The sequence below is a fragment of the Sander lucioperca genome, chromosome 18, assembly GCF_008315115.2.
Source record: "Sander lucioperca isolate FBNREF2018 chromosome 18, SLUC_FBN_1.2, whole genome shotgun sequence".
In the NCBI taxonomy this organism is placed as follows: Eukaryota; Metazoa; Chordata; class Actinopteri; order Perciformes; family Percidae; genus Sander; species Sander lucioperca.
In genome coordinates this window covers 22,844,324-22,866,852 of record NC_050190.1, presented here as the reverse complement: position 1 = coordinate 22,866,852, position 22,529 = coordinate 22,844,324, and the positions used below count along the sequence as shown (strand labels likewise).

Genomic DNA, 22,529 nt, shown 5'->3' with positions numbered 1-22,529 from the left:
CAAGAGTCAGCGACAAAGATATAGATATTCAGGAAAACTCAAATGTTTTTGTTTTATAAAGGGAGCTGAAATATGTTCCCTCCTACCCCAGAGTGCAGCACACAGGATCTCAGAGTTGAAGCGTTTCTTGTATTTGCGGATCTCTGGGGTGTCGCTGTGGGGTCTGATGTTGGTCGGGTTGACGTTGACCACAGAGATCTTTCTGGCTTCGTTCAGCCTGGCCTGCTCCTGCCTCAGCAGCTCATTAGCAAACATGGCTGGGATACCATAGAAGAAAAGACAGATGACGAAACAAAGAAACATATAACTGGTTGGAGTTTTTTGGATGGGGAGCAGGTAAAAAAAAAAGGTTGAATATGTACAGTAAAACATGTGGCCACAGCTTTCCTATGCTTTTTTTTTTACCTTCCGCAGAGTTGTCGTCGTCGTCGTTTTCACTTGGAGAGGTTTGATAGACACGTGGGTCAACAAATGGGGTGAAGGACGCTTTGGATCCGCCCAGACCAAACTGTAAGACAGAAAACAGAAAACCTGACATTAACAAACTAACCAGAGTTGCTTGAATTTATACCAAGGACATTTTAGTATTGTCTACTTTTGGTTTTGACAAACATAAAAATATATTATTATATTTATTTTTTATCTGAGCTAGATAAAGGCATGAGATCTCAAAAATGGAATATATCATTTATACAGATTTTTATAATGAATTTGTAGATTTTTAATATAATTCTTATGCATTAATTCAACTTCATGTTTTATGCACCATTTATGCACTTTTTGCACTATATCCGTTAATGGGTGTATGTGTGTGTGTGTGTGTGTGTGTGTGTGTGTGTGTGTGTGTGTGTGTGTGTGTGTGTGTGTGTGTGTGTCTGTGTCTGTGTGTGTGTGTGTGTGTGACCTCAGCCATGTCGCCAAGTTCCTGCAGGGCTGAGGTGGGTGTGGCCGAGGGAGAGTTGCTCTGCTGCACCAGGTCAGGGAGGTTACCATGGTTACTGTGATTCCCGAAACCATTACTCTCAGTGTGGTCACCTCTCCTCCTCTCCTCTGCCTGAGAGACCAAAAACAAAGAGATAAAAGAGTTGAGAAACAAAGAAAAGAGGAGATATCATGTTGAGAGAGACAAGAAAGTGAGGACAGAAGATAATGCGCCTACAAAAGAAGCAAAATGAGCCCCGTTTTTTGGTGATTATTTTTAGGGCTTTTTTTGGCCTATATTCGATAGGACAGCTGAAGACAGGAAAGGGGGGAGAGAGAGGGGGATGACATGCAGCAAAGGCCTGCGGGTCGGATTAGAACCTGCGCCACTGTGGTAAGGACTAAGCCTTTATACATAGGGCGCACGCTCAACCAGGTGATCTACCAGGGTACCCCAAAATGAGTCTAGTTTGATAGTAAAATATAAACAAAAACAGTATTTCCCCTGTTAGGTTTCATTATCTTCTCTCTAAATGCATGTGGCTTGTGTGTGTGTGTGTGTGTGTGTGTGTGTGTGTGTGTGTGTGTGTGTGTGTGCACATTCATCACCTCTCTCATCACGAGAGTGCTGTCCTTGGAACTATTATAGGCATCTCCCAGAGAGTCCTCTGTCAGCCCTCCATACGACTCACCACTGCTCTGCACTGCTGGCCTGCAACACGCACACAGAACACACACACACACACACACACACACACACGATTATTTACAAAACAATTCTGCCAAAACTATACTGACAAGCTGCTGGCATGGTGCATATTCCAAAGATACGCATATCTCAGCACAAATGAATACTGACAAGTCCGGCTTGAAAAAAAAAAAAAAGACACAGAGAGAGGGAAAAACAAAAACAGAGGCGACAACTTACATGATGCGGGGAATGTCGCTAACAGCAACAGTCCCATCATGCCCCACTGTCTCCCCGTCCTCATCGCTGCTCTCTGAATCTTCACTAGAGGACGAGTAGTCCGTCACCTTTATTAGAACGCAAGAAGTAGAGACAAAATAGCGAGAATTGGTCAGAAACCCTCTGAGTTGTACTGTATCGTGCGCATGCATGCACACGAGCATGCAGGAAACGTGTGGCATTCCTGCCGCTGGTTTCACGCCATTTCGCTGATCGGCAGGCAGTAACATACAAAGTACTAAGTACAAAGGCAAGGAAAAAGAAGACTGCCACCTAGCAAGCATGGATGTAATACATGGTTTAAAATATTTTAAAAAATCTGCTATGCAAATGTTTTATAAGGAGGAAAATGCATTTATCATGTGTTTTCAACCTCAGGAATACATGTGTCTTTGTCAGAAATATTGAATTTAAACATAATTTTTTGTTTACAAGAAAACTCCACTCTGCAATTACTGAACCAACTTCTGTATTCGATTTTTATATCTGTATTTTAACCGTCGTTTTCAAAAAGATATCTTAATTAATATTTTTCCTTTCAGATTAAGGAGTTCCATGGGCAAAAGTATATTCATAAATTCTGCTGCTGTTCGCTGTTTTTTGCTTTTTTACCTGACATGAAGATCTGTCATCTCACCATTTTCCCCTTCTGTCGTCCCCTTCTTTGTTTTTTTTTATTCTCTGCACTATATATATATATATATATATATATATATATATATATATATAGATCTCCTAATCATCATACTACTATAAATGTCATTGTACCTTGACTGGAGGTCTGCTGCCCTCCTCGACCCTCAACTCTCTGAGTTCCTTGGCCAATGCACTTAGGTCCTATAGAGAGGAACAGAAGAGGAGAGGAGAGAGAGATACAAAGTCAGTTAGTTCATCAGTTCAGTGTCATGAGTCTCAGAACCTGAGTAACACAAACCATCAGCATCTTGACAAGAGGACAACTCATTTGTTGTCACACAAACATCCGGGCCTGTAAACATAGGTAACCAGGAACAAGAGTGCTTATCTGCGATCCCTTTTTCTGCTTTGCTACACTCAATTTGTTTTTTTTTTTTGTGACACAAGAATTGATCACAGATCTGCACTTTTATTTGCTCACAAGCAATATATCAAATATGTGAAGACGGGTCATAAGAGAAGAGCGAGACAGGTAATCAGGCTTTATGTACAACTGGAGTGCAGCATCAATCTGCAGCACCCCCTCTACCAATCACCCCCATGCCAACTGGCCTGTGGTTCCTTCCCTCCCCATTCAACCCAGCCAATGGATCAGACCAAATCATGCAGACGGGGACCGTCATACACGGTGGGCTTACCAGCTCCTCCTGATCAGAAACCGTGATGACAGAGAAACAGGAAAAGAGATTCAGAGACTGTTCAGGTGCTTGGCAGTTTAGGTTACACACACATACGCACATACGCACGCGTCCACATACGCTCTCTCAGGTATGTGTGTAGAAGCACACATGCACTGCCATCGCCATTTCACTCTGATATTTTAAAGTTGAAAGAAACGGACGTCATCTACTTGTGAAACAAACTAACTTCACCATGCCATGGGAAAAAAGAGGGTCTCCGAAGATCGAGGCAAAGGAAAATCGGGATTAAAAAAAGGGGTCTCGAGTGTCACTAACCTCATCTATGGCTTTCTTATAGCTCTGAAGTGTGAAAGGACAAAGAGAGGGAGGCAGAGAAAGGAAGAACCAGATAAATAGCAGAAAAAAGGAGAAGATGCCCGTAGAAGATTCCCAGAGAGGAGATTGCTGTGACAGAAAGTGAATTTGTGTGTCTGTGTTGTGGGACTCACTGCAGGTCTGCTGGGTCTGGCTGATTCACGACCCTCCTCCAGTTTGGGCGTTGCCTCCTGATTGGCTCCTGGAGGGGATCCTTCCTGCTTGGCTTGACCTATCAGAACAAGGACCTAATTACACATTTGACCTACATACACCAATGTGTTTAATCAGAATCATCCAAAAAAATTTACATACAAATATGGCAGATATCACTTTAAAAATTCTATTTAAAATGTGATGTCATTACATTGTGACAAATGATGCTTGTCTGGGTGAAAGCACACCGGCATTCATCATATATTTTTTAAGCTGATTCGTATTTTTCATACACTATGTTGATAGTATCTGTCTCATTCTTCACAATCCTGCCATATTTACTGTCAGCCCCATTGCAAAATAACATCCAACAAACATGAAGGAAAACTGATCCTACCATACTTCAAACTCTCATGTGCCATGTGTACGTCAAGGGGAGATCCATGCATATCTTAGCTATCCCTCTGGCCTGTTGTTTGACACATCCCTGTACGCCTCTCTCTATCTCCCTCTCTCATTTCCTCTCTTCTATCTCTCCAGAGGCTGGGAGTAACAGGGCACATCAGACAGGTTGATCAGAGCAGAACTGCAACTGACATTGTCCCGCTGATAGCCTCGGAAACTCGCTGAAGCCCCGTGAGTGTGTGCGGATGTTTGTGTGTTTCTGTGTCCGTGTTTGCATGTATACAAGCGCAAGTACACGCACCGGTTTTTAATTGTTTCGCATGCGAGCGTGTCCGTGTATGTGTGCGCGTTTCAGTGCGTGTGTGCATGCGTACATGAGTGTGTTTTTGTGTCTTTCAGAGTTTCTGTGTGAGTTTTCGTACCTCTCCTCTCGGCTGAGCCTCCCTGAGACGAAGGGGAGGAGGAGGATGACGAGTTGGATGAAGTTCTTTGCAGCATGGCGTCCAGAGAGAGCTCTGAGCGCCGCAGATCTGGGTTACTGAAAAAGGGGGAAAACAGTTTCACTCATTTTTAAACTACTACTACTAATATTATACAGCATATTTACAGTATATAAAACAGATGCATGCATTGTAGAAGTGCCATGTTTTTATAAACTTTAGATAACCGTAGGCAACTCCTGCAGTGTAAAAACAGCATTGATTAGATTCAGAGGTGGACAGTGTGCTAAGACGAGCTTTACCTGGCCCGTATGAGTTGAGAACCTGTGCGAGGGCCCAGAACCGCTCCTCCATTAGGGGAATTCTTCCTGACCAAGGCTGGGGAGATGGAAATGGTCCTCTGTGGGACCTGGACACACAGAAAGAAGGTCACCACTGCTGTACCAGCTTGACTTTTTATCTCCTAGCAAGGAGTTCAAAGCTTCTATCTATCTATCTATCTATCTATCTATCTATCTATCTATCTACAGCTGCATTAAACTGGGCGGTGGCACTCTAAATACTAAATTGAAATAAACTGCACTGTACTGCAGTTAAAATCATGTCATGTATTTTCTTGTATCAAAGTCAACAGCCTAATGCCAGCAGCTCGTTTCAAGCTTTGCAAAAGCTGATTAAATCTTGCAAAACTGTGCCATTTGTTGTGGTTTCAACGTAAGTTCAGTAACCTCACGGCAACATCGTGTGCAAAGTCATACATCAAGCACATCGTAACCAAACAAATGAAAAAATCATCAGCATTGAAATATGATTTGCACAATGAGGTTTGTTTCCTCTAACAAATGCTTCTTGTACAAGAAAACACATCACCAGTGATTGTCCGTCTTCCTTTGTGATTGTAATTCTCTTACCTTGGGTGGGATGTCCTCCTCTCTCAGCCAGGCGGTCCTGTCCCGATCCCTGTCTCTGTCCCGTTCCCGATCCCGTTCCTCCCTGCCTGTGATACGCAGCGGGGGTCCGGGGGTGTCAGAAGTGGGGTCTGAGTTCTGGCGGGGCATCTCGGGCCTGGGTGAGGCTGCGCTGACGCCCTCATTCAGAGCTGAGCCTGTCTGGTCCTGCAGAGACTGAGAGCCGGACATGGAGCCGGAGTGGGTCTTCACTGGAACCAGGTGAGCCATCTGTAGGAGGGAGAGAGAGAAAAAGAGGTGAAAAGGTGAAAATCAGTTGTAGGCAAATACAACGGCAGAAAGAAATGGATTGAGATGAAGAAAAATAGAGATGGAAAAGACAGTAAGGAGGTTGATAGAGAAATGAAAGAGAAAGATTGACTGATATAGAGGCAGGAACTTTTAAAGGAAGTTCATAAGTAGCAAATCGGATTGTGTTTTTTTTTAGATAAACTGTTCACTAGAAAACACACCAAACCTTCACATGCCTCCTTTTGCACACACGTACACACATACCTGTGGTTCGATGGAGCGGTGGATGGGTGGGGTGCGGGCAGGCTGCATGCCCACGCTGCTGAAGGACTCGGAGCGGGGAGGGAGGGAGGGGTCAGAGATGCGGTTGGACACTTTGTGCTGCAGCGCTGGGGAGCTCTGTCTGTTCATCTTAGATCGCTCCTCCACCTGGGATAGGTCAGATAACACTATCACTCACAGCCAAGCACGCAGCACAACCAATCACCACGCTTGGCCCACTGTGGGTCTCGCTCCCCTCCCCCATGCACACCTACAAGCCACCAGACAATCTTAACATCACGTTGTGGGGCAACTGTGTGTTTTTTCACATCACATGTTTCCTTTACCTGCGAACCGGTTTTTATGTTCATGATTAATGATAAAACTGCTGCTCTGAGAAATTTAGTTGAACTTGTTTTTTGTCTAACGGTCTCTCTCTGGAAAATTACACAGAAGAAGAAAATCCATACTTCCACAGAAACCCTCAAAGGATTATCTAGAATCTGCTCTGGCAGGTTGCAATTGCCACACAGTGTTTTGATTGTTTATCTTCCACCATCTCCAGTCAGATTCTTATCTTTGACTCCGCCCCATCTAATTATTGTGTATGTGTGTCTCCATGTCCCACATACAGTTGAGGAGTAAGAGTGTCTGATGGCTGTGGGGAAAGGTAATTCAAACCAAAAGCATAGATTTGAGTATGTGTGAAGGTTGTGTGTACAGACACACACAAAACCATGTTTGATTTATATGTGCATAAGAGCTTGAGTGACTGTTTCCACTGACTTGTTTGAGTGCATGTAAGCGTCAATGCCAACGATCCCCAAATATCTGTGAGTGAGGAAGGCAGAAAGCTCTTTCTGACAGTGTAATCAGATTATCAGATTATCTGCTGTGCAGTGAGAGAAGCCTCTGAGGAATGCTCAGTGTGTAATGCATAGTGCCCAAATCACACTTTTGGAGTCTAAACAATCTACTCAACGGTTGGTGAAGGGTTGAGTCGTGGCTCAGCAGGGCATAGTGTCAATAGCCCCCAGGTAAACAGCCGTGTGCAATGAGAGCTATCCCCTTTGGAGGCTTTCTATAATTCCACATGAGCTCATAATCTAGTGGGATTATTCAAGAATATGACCTGGGTCAGAACAACTATGCAATACTGTGTCATTCCTCATATCTTTGTTAGTTGCCTGCTTGGAAGTCAACTACAGTGAGACAACTATGATATACATGGCGGCAGAAAACATGGCAAATACTTTGTTAGTTGTTCACTTGAAATAAAAGACAGCTACTGATGAAGGAAAGAATTGTCGACAAACAGGAGCTAAGTACAAAGAATGGGAAAGAAATATTCGCTGATTCAGGAGAAGCACTGCTGTGATCCAAGTCGAGTTTAATGGTTTCTGTGGAGGCAGTACGCGATCAAGGTTAGCATAAACATCAACTGAATTTCAAAAGATAGAGAGATTACCATAAGAATATCTGTTTACAGAAGAAATAACCTTTTGGGTAGTGCTGCTTAAATCTTCATTCTATTTGTATCAAGTGCTTGGGTTGAACTCCAGCCTATACAACCCAAAAGCTCTTTCTACCATGGCAGAGATTCTTAGAGGTTAAAACAGAGCATCAGAGGAAGTTAATTGTTGCTGCTAAACTAAGAAAGGACACAGAAAAAGATTAGGAAGGAGAGCAGATAGAGGACAGAGGGCATCCTCTGAGGATACAGGTTTGATTGAAGGATCCCACCACCACTTGGCCAGCACCCATCACCAAGCCGGGATTTGATTGACTGGTTTACTGACCTAAAAAGAAGATGAGTTGGGTGGGTTTCCCCAATGACATCAACACAATATGGCTAGGAGTGGGCTTGCCATGGTGCTTTGTGGGGCACTGGGTGGCTTGCAGAGTGGAGGGGTTGGGGCAGGGCTATGGTTAACTAAGATACCTAGGAATCAGGGTGATATTAGAAACTGTCTCTGAATATCGGCACCTCTCCTCTGGATCTCAGTCCCAGTAGATTTAAAATAGAGATAAATGTAGATATACTTACAGATCTTTATCGTATGTTAATGTATGTATGTATGTACATTATGCATGCTCTTGTACTTCTATCTTTGTGAGGACTATTTTGACTTTTAGACATTGAGAGTGGATGTTTTCAGAAAAGTGAGGACATATTTGACAATGGGCTGTTTGAGGGTTTAGACTTGGTTTTAGGATTAGGCTTTGGTTAAGAGGCAGTAGATGTTTTGATTTGTAGCCAGATTTGGAAACGATTGTAATTTTGCCTTTTGTTAATTTAAAGTAAATTTTGAGTTTACCATATATCAAGCGGACACTAGTCTGGCGCAATGGAAGTACATTGCCAGGATAAAGTCAGGTGACGTCATGATATGTCAGGTCTGGGATAAGTAAAACAGTAAATCAGCAGAACAGTTAACCTAATTTAATATTTGTATTGGCATTTTCTTTTGTGGGGAGTTAGCCATTTCAGAGCTCGCCTCCCTATGTACAAATGTTCCACCAAAACAAGTTCCTTCCCAAGACAATTTCGCAGAGGCACCGTCACTGCATCCTGGTCTTAGCGCCGCCCAAGACAATTGTGATTGGTTTAAAGAAATGCAACAAGCCAGAGAGTTTTTTTTTCATGTTCCAGAATGTATGCGTAGTGTAGCCAGACCTTACTCCAACGCTGACTTAGCACTGTGGAGATAGGTCTGGCAATGCTCGACTAAGCAGACACAAAAGAAATGGGTGTACCAACCTCTTAATGTGCTATCAACCTGTACTAAAGGCAACACAAGGTACAACAATTGGATAAGGGCTCAAGGTTCAGCATGTAGCTGTTATGGTTAAGGGTAGGATTTGGAGCTAAGGAATGCATTAATTCAGTCACAAATTTAGAAGTACAAAAAGTGTGTGTGTGTGTGTGTGTGTGTGTGTGTGTGTGTGTGTGTGTGTGTGTGTGTGTGTGTGTGTGTGTTCCTATACATAAGTGCTTTGGACAAGGGTCTAGCTGTAAACAGCAGATCTGATGCAGATCTCTGTCTGGGATCCAAAGGGAGAGCCATACGGGGAGCAGTGGGGGCTAGGCGCAGGTAAGGAGGCCTGGTTGGGCAGGTTGAATTTGTGGGGCATGTTGGACACAATGGTGTCAGAAGAGAATGGAGGGGAAAAGGTACATGGAGGGGAAAAGGTACCATTGGACCATGAGCCTGAGGACGAGGGGGAGATTTGTGGAGAGGTGCTAGGAGAAAGGCCAAACTTAGGAGCTGGAGAGATGGGTGACAAGCTGTCAGAGGAGCAACTACTCATTAGCCTGCCAGCCAGGTTCTGTCTAAGTATGCTTGCCGGGGCAGAAGCTGTGAGGTCACACATAGAGGAGCTATGGCTTACATTCTGCCCCCAAATCCTTCCTCTTCTGTCCTTATTAGGAGGGAAACACAAGCTATTGTTTTCAGGGACTTGAAGAAAACAGCTGGAGGCAGGTGAGTAGGAGCTCCTGTGTCTAGGTAGGGCGGAGTTGAGTAAGCTGACAGGGTAGGATTGAGAGAGGGGGTCAAATGCTGTGCCCTCCCAGTCCGAGGGCACCATAAGGTCACTGTTGCTGACAGCTTGCCTCATCTCTTTCCCCCACCCTCCCAGATACTCCTGTTCTACATCTACATCTATTCTATAGCAAGGTGAGTGGGACCTGCAACGGCCACTAACCCGTTTGAGCACAGGGATGGAAATAGGGTTAGATCCTGACTTGGGTCTCTGGACCTGTCCTGGGAACTGAGGATCAGGTTGAAGTCCCGGAGACATTAGCCCCTGGATGGCTGCCTGACTGGGGGCCGAGAGATCCCTGTCTTTAGGCTTCTCTTTCTGATTGCTATGCCCCAGAGGATAAGGGTTGAATACTGGATTAGACTGGTTGGCTGGCCCTTGACTAGAATGCTCTTTATGACTCTTACCAGGTCCCTTACTGGGCCCTTGGCCAGGAGCCTGGCTGCGTTTCTGGATAGGCCCCGGGCTGCGGCCCCTCTCACGGAGTTTCTGAGCCCTAAACTCTCTGACCTGCTGACTTATCTCCTGCTTGAGCCCCGGATCTAGGGGTTCTTCGCGGTCTAGTGAAATACGGATATTGGGGAGGTGGGTGTGGAGGAGCTGGGCACCATGGGACGGGGTTCGCCTAGGGGCCTGAGCTCCCCTTGAGCCAGGGGATGAAGCCGGTTGGTTGAATGACTGGTGATGTCGTAGTTGGGAGCGGGGCGGGTTACCACGAACATGCTGCTGCTTCGGAACCTAGGAGCCAGAGTCAGAGGAGGGTAAGCAAACAAAACAAACACACACAAAGGAGACGTCACACTGTGATTATCGAAGCAGCAGCGTTAATTCTCAAATATCTCCAGATTCAAAAAGCGAAGGTCTCCCACAGGACCGCTGCTTCTAGTAACCTGCTGAATAAGATATTAACAACACAAGAAGGCCACTGGGTTTGTTTAATGTACAACAGAGGTTGATTTTAAAAAACAATTCCAGGATCACCACATGCATATATTTAATGCACTACCTTCCTCAGAGCTGGTACTTTTCCTCACATCTTGGAAAATAACTCATCACATAGTTATGATTGCATGCGTGTCTTTATACATCATGCATGTTGTGACTTACCTCTTTAGCCCAGGCAGGCTTGTCATTAGGATTGATAATATCTTTGTAGTGGTAAAGCGGTTTCTTCTCTGCTTGCCTTCCCTCCTGCTGTTGCTGCTGTTGTTGTTGCTGCTGTAGAGACACCAGGTAGGCTCTCTCCTGCTGGAGCTGCCTCTGGAGCCTCTCTGCCTGCCGCTGCTCCTCTATCTGCTTACGTTTGTACTCCTGGCGGGAGAGAGGGAGAGGAGGGGTATAGGAGGAAGGTAAGTGATGAGAGACAGGAAAGGAAAACCAAAAGAAACATAGGAGGAGAGAAAGGAAGGAAGATTAAGAGAAGGGCAGAGAGGATGGGGAAGAGGCGGCGAAACACAGAGATCAACACCAAAACAGGTGAGTAATTATTGCACAATGTGTGACACAAGCCTGTTTCTAATGTCAGATTTGAGCCATGCATTGATAAAATCATGCAAAACAGAACTGAGAAACATAAATATCGAACCATGTATATGGAACATGAACACACACTTTTCACAATTATAATCACGATTGTAAGGCTGATGATGGATAAAGGGGAGTAGAAAGCTCCCGGACATAAGGCTTTGGCAAATTAGAGTAAGGAGAAGGGAAGGTAGGTACTGAGATGGAAGGAGGGATGGAGGAAGGAAGGATAGCAGTAGGGAGGGAAGGGGAAGACGCCATTTTTCGGGCCACGACACATCCCTGGGTTTTTGGTGTGTGATGTCATTGCTGTTGTCTCTGGAGTTGACATGGGTTGGATCTCAAAAGGTTTCCTTTCATGCTCTCCTTTAATATAATTCTCTTCAAATAGGATGCAAGTAGCCGTGGACAAATACTACAAGACATACTGGGAATTCCTTGCGCTAATAAAACACAAAACTGTTGCCCTAGATAAGACTGGGCACTGAGAGAAACCCTCAGTGCAAAAATAATAATGTCCTATTTTCTCTTAAATGTTCTCACTTTGTGTGGGCCTAAGTGATTGGGGATGACAAACATATTTTCTGCACCCTGTGGGGAATCGTTTGAGATCCATCCAAGTTCATGCAATCAGTGAGCTGACTAAATTCAACAAAAGCATTAAAAATATGCAATTTATTGTTTCGGCTTTATGTTTTTCGTCAAATGTAGCTAACAGGTTGAGTGACTCAGACTGTGGATTCCCTCACAGTCAGCTGGATGTTAAACTGCCACTCGGGTGCATGCAGTGGGGATAGGGGGCCACACAGCACAGATGGGAAGCAGTGCTAGCACGTGGGAGGGCTATGGTTACCATCAGTAATGCCTGTTCCTGCAGTAGCTGCTGCTGGAGAATCTCTAACTGCCTCTGTTCCTCTTCCAGCTGTCTACGGATATACTCCTGAGCAGCGTGTCGGCACAGGAAGATAGAAATAGAGTAAAAAAAATCAGGAAATCTGAACATCCAAAAACAGAAAGACAGAGAAAAATAGAGATATCGAGTCAGAAGCCAGATGAAGCTAAGGAGGCCGTGTTCTCGAACAACTGTAATGTGTTACAAAGGAAATATGACAAAGAGACAGAGAGAGAGGAGGTTTGAATATATCGTTCCAAAACACTTGAAAAGCGTGGGAGGAGAGCAACAGAGCGATAAAAGAGGGACCAGTACAGACAGAAAATACACATCAGAACAGCAGTAAGTTCAACGAGAGGACGAGGGAAAGAAAGCAGGACTGATAGAGGAAAATCCATCCATTTGTATTTTATTTTTTTGCAATATTTAAGATGTTGCAGTACAATTTGATGTGATTTAGACTAAAATATGGTTAACAAAGGCTGGGCGTAATAACAGAGAAAGTTGATGTATAAGATCCAGGAGCTAAGAGGAAGAAAGTGACCGCACATAGATGAGCACAGGAAAAACAAAGCATCATCACAAAGCATCATCAGATTAATAATGTCTGAAATCCTAAAAAAAAAAAAAAAAAGGAGGAAAATACGCCACTGAGGTAATTTAAGGAGACAAGTAAAATCAGAGTGACTCAGGAAGACAGAGGAAGATGTTGCCATAAAAAGAAACAGAAAGTTTAAGGGCAAATGAGGGATTCTGGACTTCAGTTGTCATCATGTAACGCATTTCTGTGGCACCATACTGTCTGTTTTCATACAATATGTGTGTTTTAATATAACATTACTTAGTAGTAAGTGTATGAACCTGTTCTCTCTCTGCATGCCTCCTCTCCTCCTCTCTGCGAAGCTGCTCCATTTCCTCGTAGCGCCTCCTCTGTTCCCTCTCGTGCTGTTTCCGCAGCTCACGCTCTCGCTGCTGCTGCTGTCAGGAGAACACAAGCACAAGTTGATTCAGGATCACAACACAATGTTTTCACACAAATGAAATCATGCCTCTGCAGAGATTCTCGCACACATGCTGAATCTTTGGTGTGTACTCATTTGATCATCTTTCTTTTTGTTTTTTTTATTTGATTCCTTCTACATTGTGGCTTAGATTCTTCTATAAATCATGGACAGAAACGTAATAGTACATTCACACAGGATACAAATATACAAACATATGCATTCACACTTGCACAAACACACGTGTATTGCTCAAACGCAGAGTCAAAGACACACACTTGGCCCTGAGTGGAAAGGTCATGTTAGTTGAGTCGAGTCATGGTGCTTAGCCATGCGTTGGGAGGCAGACCCTGGTGGGAAACCAGAGAAAGCGCACTGATTATGGGTTAAGGATTTTCTTCTATAAGCCTGCTCTCTGGAACTAAGAGAGGGACATTGGGGAAAGGCTGTGTGTGCATGTCTGTCTCTGTACCCTCTCCCTCTCTTCTGCAGCCTCTTACCAAATGGTGAATAAAAAGGTTTTGTAAGTTCGAACTGCCAGAATTGGACAATATATGTTACATTTGCAAATAGGCAAAATAGGCATTTAAAGTGTTTAAAAGAAGAGAGCATGAAGATCCAAAGAGAGGCTATCCATGTGAAAACCTGTATATTAATGTATGTTTTTTTATAAAAGCTGCGGTAGATAAATGCATCCATCAGGGCCAAAAGTTATGGTTAATCTTCCTCCACCTCCTCCAGCTTACCTCCTCCAGCCGTCTCCTCTGCTCCTTCTGTTCCTCGATGCGTTTCTGTCGCTCAGCCAACAGTAAGCGCTTGTGCTCCTCATTCTGCAGTTGCTCCAGCTGCTGCCGCCGCTGTGCTTCCGAGCGCTCCTTGTTGGCCACCTGGAGGCGCAGGAAGTCCCGCCTCAGGGTCGACTCACCGGGGACGTTGATGATGGAGCTGCGAACGGACCAGTGAGAAGGCAGGATGATTTAGTGCCAGTGAAGAGATGTCAATTGTGTTTTGGGAAGAAAAAAAATGTGTGTTTGTTTTGTACATTTGTGAGGACACTGACCTCGGTTCACCCATTTCTCTTTCTTCATCCTCCTCTTCACTGCCACTGTACTCATACTCTGTCTCATCTGATGGAGAGAGAAAGAAACATTTCAAAGAATAAAATGCATAGAAAAGAAAAAAAAGTAAAGTGAGTAAGGTAATAACCAGCAGAAAGCAAAGCCATTCCACTTTACGATTTTCATTTTTCACTTGAACTACCTTTGTTCATTACTAAACTGCTCACGATTCTGGCATTCCCAGATCCTCCCTCCTTCAAGGCACTTTCTTTTAGCCGCTTTGAATAAGAGTATAAATGGTAATTTTAATGTGTGTAGCGAGCTGGAGAACATTTGCTCGGAGCTCTTTTAGTCAAACGGTTGTAGAAGCGGCCTGGCTCTTCCTGAGAGACATCCACACAGACCTGTCCTCCGAATGTGACAAAGTGACAGCTGGAGAAAGCCTCAGTCTCCACAGTGACAAGACATTTCTATACATCATCACGACGTCCGCCCTGCAGTATGTTGTTTCTTGAAGCGATTAATGTGCTTCTTACTGGCGCAGTGCTGTGTGCGAGTGTCAGTTTATCACTCAGATGGTGTGCGTTTGTGTGGGTTGTGGGGGAGTGGAATGGAAGTCGGTCACTTTTGTTTTCTGCCTCGCTGTCACGGCACATGTGTGCGAGAAGCTGCATCTGTATGTGCATCTGTAACTGTATTACGGTACATCTCCCCCTTGCAGCGGTTCTTTTTCAAGAAGTGTGTTTTTATGTGTGTGTGTGTGTGTGTGTGTGTGTGTGTGTGTGTGTGAACACTGAATGTAACGGGTGGGCCTGCTGCACTTTGATGATCCTTAATTTTAACCCTATTTTGATACTATTTATGACTTTCAGTAATGGCTATTCAATGTATTTAGATTCTGTAATTACCTGTCTATATATTAATTTTCATTGTTAGTGGCAAAAGTCTGCCATTCCCAAGCGGGATTCAAATTGCCTTCACACACACACAATGGATTAACAGGAAACAACGAATGTTATCTAATCCAGTATGTATGTAATCCAGGGTTACCGTTTTCATATCAGCCTCACTGTTTACTGTTCACTCACCGACAGCCATATCAGAGCCATATTAAGTTATTGCTAACATTTCCCACTGCTGCCGCTTTACATTAAAAGCATTCAACTGGCAAAACACAGAGTGGCTTTTATTGTGAAACAGTCGCAGAAAACATGCATTTGTCATGCAAGTGAGTTTAAGTGTCACGTAATCCAAAGAAACATTCCGAGTAAGAACCACTTTGCAGTGAACATAAGAGGAAAATCTCCTTTCAACGTCAGCTAACTCCTGCAAGCTGCCATCTATCAAGCGTAACTACCTAATGAATCAGTCGCTCCACCTCCCCTGCCGCGAGTGTGTAAAGCTATACGTCCATCTGCATTTAAATCCATACATCCACGTCTACAGCACATGTTCTCCCTCACCTCTCTCTCCTCTCTTCTTCTTGGTGCGGTCGATGTGGTCCTTCAGCTGGATGCGGATCTGCCTCTCGTTGGGCAGGTCTCTGATGAACGGGTGTTTGAGGAGCTGCTCTGTGCTCTGTCTCTGGCTGTGGCTCTTCACCAGACAGCTCTCTATGAACGACTGGAACTTCTTTGACCTGAAACCACACATGCAAACTGATTCACTTGCATACTATACTTCAAAAGTCACCACAATTTGTTTTAATTTGAGGAAACAATATTGTTGGCAGAGCAGCAAGTAAAGAGAAAACTCTACACTCGTACATTTTGCCATGAGTTAAATTTCTCACTTAAAGCTCATCTTGAATTAATAAAAAAAAAACTTTTAGATTTATTGCCAAATGAAAGTTAGGGATTTAATATGATAACTCATTGTGTCACAATCCAGTACTGCACAATGCAAATTAAGCACCGTTGGATGGTTGAACAATGTGATCAGTCTCTCTTTTCACACACACACACACACACACACACACACACACACACAACCTGCTGCGATCGTCATCTGAACTGATTATCCTGCTTTTGATAATGTTGTGGGATTCACACTTACCACTTCTTGGACTTGAGTCTGGGTGGGGGGTTGCGTGGGATCAGGAAGAGGGCTCTCATTGGGTGCATGTCACACAGCGCTAAGGATATCAGGTACCAAACATGGGTGAGTTAGGGTGAATATTTCTAGCTAATTGTGCTTCACACTTTCATGGCATATAGTCAAAGCCAGCTGGAGTCAATATATGCTGTCAATACTGATAACAATTAGATGTACACGCACATACACACACACTTAGGTCTTGTCTCCTGAAGAGCGCTTAATTTGGTTATTTAGGATCTTTAATATTCAAACTTCATATTTTCAAGCATAGCCAGTGTTCATCTGAAAATGATGACCAGCGGCTTTTAGTTCGTCCTTTGTATGCCAATGTGAGTTCAGCAATTGCTTGCATCCTAATTAATGTGATTACTTTGTGTTTACTGAGTCTACACCCATATATCCGAATCAGAATATATATTAAACTTGAAGCACACACTGAAATATTCTCATCCAGTTAGAGGTCTTTTTCCAAAATGCAGCACTATACTCTCCTAGGCTACTAGAACTGAACAACCTTGACAAAACTAAATTATGTCTTTCATTATTATGGTCAATTACCAACTGTAGCTCGGGCAAACTTTCACCAGAAATTGCTTTTTTACTGAATTGTAATTGTAATCATCATAATCCAACTGTGTGCATGTACTCTTTCAGAAAAAGGCAGTTAATGGAAAAAATAAATGAATAGAAGAAGCAGCAATTTTAGAAAAATGTTTGATATCTGCTCCTTGGCCTTCATTAAAATTATGGCTAAAGATGAGTTGCTTTGGCCTGAAAAATTGACTCCTGATTATAGTGATCTAGGAATATGAAATGATGTATAGCAGAGGTGTGTGCTATTGACTGGGTACGTACGTGGTGCTCCTTCAGCCATCTCTATCGCTGTGATTCCCAGCGACCATAGATCACTCTGTAACGGCAGAGACACAGTGCGTTAATACTCAGGGTGATCACAAGAAGCACAACAGACAGACAAATGTTCAGCTGACGGGATGGTTGTTGAAGCACCTTGAAGTCGTACGTGGCCTCAGGGTTCTCGTCACAGGCGATGACCTCTGGTGCCATCCAATATGGCGTCCCGATAAACGTGTTCCTCCTTCCTACGGTTCTGTCCAACTGGGCTGAAACACCAAAGTCCACTGCAGGGCAAATACGCACAAACACAATACTTTAGGATATAGTCTGCAGTTTACTTAATCTTGTGTGTGTGTGTGTGTGTGTGTGTGTGTGTGTGTGTGTGTGTGTGTGTGTGTGTGTGTGTGTGTGTGTGTGTTGACACCAATGGGTTTTACTAAATTCCATTATGGACTCTAAACAGGAACGAATTGCCCAACCTGCAATAGCTTGCCCAATTTACAAACACACACACTTTATAATCCCCTCCCCACTGGGTGTTCAGAGGAAAGAAAGAGAGAGAGATATGAAATGAAATGATGAGTGTTGGGTGTGTGTGTGTGTGTATATTATATATATATATATATATATACACATACATATATATATATACATACATACATACACACTCACACATATTTCACATCAATATATAATATTGTTTAATATATAATATTGTTTACCTGGCATCTTTGAATTTGAAATTGAGAGAGAGAGAGAGAGAGAGAGAGAGAGAGAGAGAGAGAGAGAGAGAGAGAGAGAGAGAGAGAGAGAGAGAGAGAGAGAGAGAGAGAGAAAAAGAGTCCCTTCTTCAGCAATCTGCACCATGAACAGTGGCAAAGCTACAGGGAGATGAGTAGGCTGGTATTCAGCATAAAAGAAGAAAGAAAAGACACACACACCTCTGAGCCATCTGAAACATTATACCTCCTCATGCCCTCCCAATCCTAAAGCCATTTTGTCAGGTGGGCTTAGATGACAGACTGACCTAGTTTGACCTCGGCGTTCTCCGTCAGCAGGACGTTCTGTCCCTTGATGTCTCGGTGGATCACCTTGTGCTGATGGAGATGAGTCAGACCCTGCAGACAGCGACAGAGACACACAGTGAAGGAATGCCGAAAGACACTCAGAGATTTGTTGTGTTAGTTGGAAGAAAATATCACTAGAAAACTGCACTTTAAACTGTAACTTTGACAGTTACATTATAAAGTGCAGTTCCTGCAGTTTTCTACTGAATTTTTTACTTTTTTTAGTGGTGTCTTTTATATTCAATTCAATGTTCAATTTCTTCAATAAAAGAATGTTGGAAAATATATCCTTTCATTTGTTTTAAATTCATCAAGCAATGTATTGTGGTATTTTAGCAGAATTCTGAAAGCAGCAGAAATGCAGAACTGAGTATACTTTAATATCTGTTTATTTATCGCACATCCTATATGTTCCTGTATCGTCCAGCTAAATTATGATTATTATGTAAAGAGCTTATTTCCCAAAGGAAGTGCTCTTAAGTGGGACTAGGTGCTCCAGTTGTTACTGTGTAGCTGACCCTGAACTCTGACCTCCCTGTGCATAATAAGGATCTTCCGCACAGAGAAAAACAGTTTTTCAGTCTTTCAGTTGTCTTAAAAGTAGAAAATCTACCAACCAACTATTTAATATAAATAAAGAATAAACTTTAAATAAAATTGTGATTTCAGGCACGTTGTCTCTAATCGGTCAAATAGAATTTGTAAATTAAATACATAATTAAAGGATTTTTGTCATATTAAATCCAAGCAAAATACAACAATGTGTCCGGTATTTATGCTTTAATAGTTTAATAATTCTTAGTTCAGAGAAGTTTCTTGTATTGACTGTAAAGCCACTGAAATAACAAGTAAATGAAGAGAAGAAGAGAAATGACAGATGGGAGAGTATAATTGTTCAAAGGGAAGACAGAAAAAGGACAGAAAAGGACAATATTAAAAAAAACAAAAAACAATAAAAGGAAGACAAAGGGGATGAAGACAGAGAGATGAAATGTAATGGGACAGAGGCACACAGCAAAAAAACAAGACCAAATCCAAAAAAAACAAAAAAAGAAAGAAATAACAGATAACAGTGGATGAAAGGAATTCCTTGTTGCCTCAGTTCAGAGCAGCACTGCGTATAACTGACTAGGCTTTAGCCCTCACAAAAGCACAACAGATAGTAGAGATAAGATGGGGCGGGGGGGAATGTGGACAATTTCCCAAGAAGATTACATTCATTCCTTTACATCACTCCAAAACCCAGTTACCATGGAACACAAACAACTGCTGATTGCTATCAAAGAACAGAGCAGGTATTACATTAAATGAGATTTAAAGAGTGGGAAAATCACTTGTTCGTAAAACAATGATCTATTCAAAAGAAGTGTAAAAGTTTGAAACCGGGGAATGAAGAATATTACTATCTTTGAGAAACGGCTTGATCCTGAGAAGTCTATTGTCCTATGTTAGATATGATAGAATGCTTGGTTACACTTTACTTGAAGGTATCTACCTAAGAGTGACATGGCACTGTCATAAACAAGTCATAAACGTTTATGACATAACGATTCTTTTAGTAAGGGCCTGTTTACACGAATACGCTCGCGGGTGGAAATGACATAATATTTTATCAGATGCCTTTGATTTAGACGGAGATGGCATTTTTGGGGCTTAAAAACGCAAAAAAGTGAAACCACCCTCCAGAGTGGAAATCTTAAAAATGCTCCACCGTCGCGTTCCCGTCTAAAGGGTAAAAACGCACTGTGCGAGTGTGTGTGTGTGTGCGTGCGTGTGTGTGTGTGTGTGTGTGTGCGTGCCCTGTGTGTGTACCGTGTGTGTGTGTGTGTGTACCGTGTGTTCGCCGCGTGTGTGTGTGTGCATTGTTTGAAACAATAACTCCACCTCCTTGTCTGTCCAGACAAAATTGTCAGCTTTTGCTTCGCGCTACTAGGGAGAGGAGAGGGACAGAGGAGGAGGAGAGGGACAGAGGAGGAGGAGAGGGAGACAAGAAGAAGGAAGGTTCTACGCCTGCACGCGGACTTGGTGGATCGCATTTCACACACTTTTGTGTCACCATATGCACGCAGATTCCCCCCCCCCTAACGCTTGTCTAAACGCGGAATAAAAAGTGAGAATGCAATGCCACTTTTGCGTTTTCTCTTCAGATCGTTTCCGTCTAAACATAGCCTAAGTGTCATTCGTTTTTTGTCATGACAAGTTATGGTTATGGTTAGAGTTAGGTGGGTAGAGTGACCGTGTCATGTGTTCATGACAATGTCATGTCACTCTTATGTAGATACCTTCAAGTAAAGTGTTACAGAATGCTTTAAGTGCCCTGATTCTAATTAAGAAAACAGGGGAAACACACTATCCTATTTTCTACTATACTACACCAGTAGCTATTGCAGTAGTTTACACTGCACAGGGGACATTTTAAACACTAAAGAAAGTAACAACTAGAAGATCAGCTCATTAGTTCATAGATCCCTCAATATTCTCATGCACTAAAGGTGAACTGTGTCCTGAGCTGAAACTACGAGTTAATGCATATTGTACCTTTGGAAATAGAGCACCAACATTAGAGAATTGCGTTTTTTGTGGAAGAAAAACATGTGCAAATGTATCTTTACATTATTATGACTGTGTTTATAAGTACCCATTAATTGAGATCTCCAGTGGAGATTCTCCATTCCCTTGGTTTAACCCTCCTGTTATCCTTGTCAAATCAATGTTTAAGGTCTCTAAAAAAGTGCTTGTCATCATTTTTGGTTCATACTGAATGCCTTTTCCTCATTTAATTGAGACAACTAGGTAAACATAAAATGAACACGATGATATATTTTTAATGTCCTGTATGCATTTTGTACACATGGGTGTTCCTTGGGTTCAATTTGACCCCAGGCTGTTTTAGCGGTATAAAACATATAGGAAATATGAACATTTTACACATATTTGTTTAGGTTGATTTGGCTGATATTGAGGTCACTATCACTTGGAATTTTTAAAATCTATAATAATTTTAGGATCCTAACCTGCCATAACCATACCTGTAGTTGTGCGAGAACCTCTGATACGTCCCACACCGTGAGGGAGGAAAAATATGGTTCCTGCGAGGACAATGATACTCCACACAACACAGGGAAGTTGTACTGCAGCCTTCTAAACCATTTCTCTTGGTGCTCCGTGGGCTCTCGCTTTATTCTCTTTATTGAAAATGACCTCTAAGCAAAGTTTTTTTTTTGCCAGTGAGGTTTTGTCACAGCTGTTCGACAGGGAAAGTGACATAGAGGAGAATGTGTGTGAGACTGAGGAATGTTGAGGAGGATGAGAAGACTATTAGGGGTTGATCCTCCTCTTGTCTCTCAACCATCAGCAGATTATGTTCTCTCTTAGCCTCCAGTGAACAAGTTACATTCTGAAAAATGGGAAGTTATCATGGTCCCTCTCCCTACTTGAACTGTATTGGGACAGTTGGAAAGACTTGGATGGGACCCACTAACAAGCCTACATTGGGTTGCTCATTTTGGCAGGAGTGTCCAAATCAAAAGTTGAAGCAACAGCAAAGGCGATATAAGACATTCCATGTTTCCAACTGTGTCATACACTTTGTGACAAACTCGCAGAGATACACAATGTATGGGACAAGTGTGTCCAGCAAATACCCTCATTACAATCCAGGCCCCCATGTTACTGTGGATGAATGCCTGGTTGCATTTCGTTGGCGCTATCTCTTCAGACAATACATACAGACAAATACACTATCAAAATACAGGCAGCATGCACAGTCCAGCTATGCCTGGAATATGCAGGTGTAAACATATGAACTGAAATAAAAATAAATAAAATGGACAGTTGGACTAATGCTGTGTCAGAGTTAATTCTAGTAGTTTCCGATGATTCAATCTGTTTTTCCTGACCTGCACAGCTAAATGTTGCCATAATTTCCATAATACAAAAAATGAACTGAATGCTTTCTTGTCAACAATGGCAATGGCCAACATGGCAATTACACATTATCACAGAGCTGGGTTTTTTTTTTCCACACAGCTCCCAGTTGCATGTTTTCAGGAGGAAAACGTCATCAAAGATCTCTCCATTTAATCAATATTCACGTACAATAATTGTTTCCTGGAGGACGGGTATAGGATTGAAACAATTAGGGATGCACCGATCTGACTTTTTCAGTCCTGATTCCGATACCGATGCCTGGGCTTTGTATATCTGTCGATACCCGATACCAATCCCATACCGTTGTTGAATTAATAATACACTGTATACCTTCCACCTTATACCTTCCTTCCACCATGTGGAAGAGACTAAAGGCACCACACTTTCCTAACTAAAGATTACTTTCCTAACTAAGACAAAATAACATAGATGTAATGTATTGAATTCTTATTTATTTGTTACATAAAAAACAATTGTGCTTTCAAATCGAAAATAGAATGTAATCAAACTTCTTAAAAT

The 22,529-nt window shown here is 42.7% G+C and overlaps 1 protein-coding gene across 21 annotated transcripts in view; it reads right to left on the bottom strand.

Moving 5' to 3' along the window:
- The window catches only part of tnika (TRAF2 and NCK interacting kinase a), an 86,878-nt gene that overhangs the window by 27,907 nt on the left and 36,442 nt on the right, over window positions 1–22,529 (bottom strand). For 2 of the 21 annotated variants that reach the window (XM_031309916.2, XM_031309918.2), the window contains exons 6-28: window positions 18,041–18,131; window positions 17,167–17,297; window positions 17,014–17,068; window positions 16,117–16,195; window positions 15,525–15,700; window positions 14,064–14,130; window positions 13,750–13,948; window positions 12,864–12,980; window positions 11,964–12,050; window positions 10,694–10,897; window positions 9,749–10,324; window positions 6,044–6,208; window positions 5,492–5,758; window positions 4,883–4,989; window positions 4,563–4,678; window positions 3,714–3,811; window positions 3,541–3,564; window positions 2,657–2,725; window positions 1,850–1,956; window positions 1,522–1,633; window positions 905–1,054; window positions 406–508; window positions 87–257 (exon numbers count right to left, since the gene is read on the bottom strand). In XM_031309916.2, the coding sequence (XP_031165776.1) occupies window positions 87–257; window positions 406–508; window positions 905–1,054; window positions 1,522–1,633; window positions 1,850–1,956; window positions 2,657–2,725; window positions 3,541–3,564; window positions 3,714–3,811; window positions 4,563–4,678; window positions 4,883–4,989; window positions 5,492–5,758; window positions 6,044–6,208; window positions 9,749–10,324; window positions 10,694–10,897; window positions 11,964–12,050; window positions 12,864–12,980; window positions 13,750–13,948; window positions 14,064–14,130; window positions 15,525–15,700; window positions 16,117–16,195; window positions 17,014–17,068; window positions 17,167–17,297; window positions 18,041–18,131 (3,271 nt within the window). Of the gene's footprint in view, window positions 1–86; window positions 258–405; window positions 509–904; window positions 1,055–1,475; window positions 1,634–1,849; window positions 1,957–2,656; window positions 2,726–3,540; window positions 3,565–3,713; window positions 3,812–4,562; window positions 4,679–4,882; window positions 4,990–5,491; window positions 5,759–6,043; window positions 6,209–9,748; window positions 10,325–10,693; window positions 10,898–11,963; window positions 12,051–12,863; window positions 12,981–13,749; window positions 13,949–14,063; window positions 14,131–15,524; window positions 15,701–16,116; window positions 16,196–17,013; window positions 17,069–17,166; window positions 17,298–18,040; window positions 18,132–22,529 lie in introns of all 21 variants that reach the window. The other 19 variants (XM_031309917.2, XM_031309920.2, XM_031309923.2 and 16 more) reach the window with 14 other exon arrangements.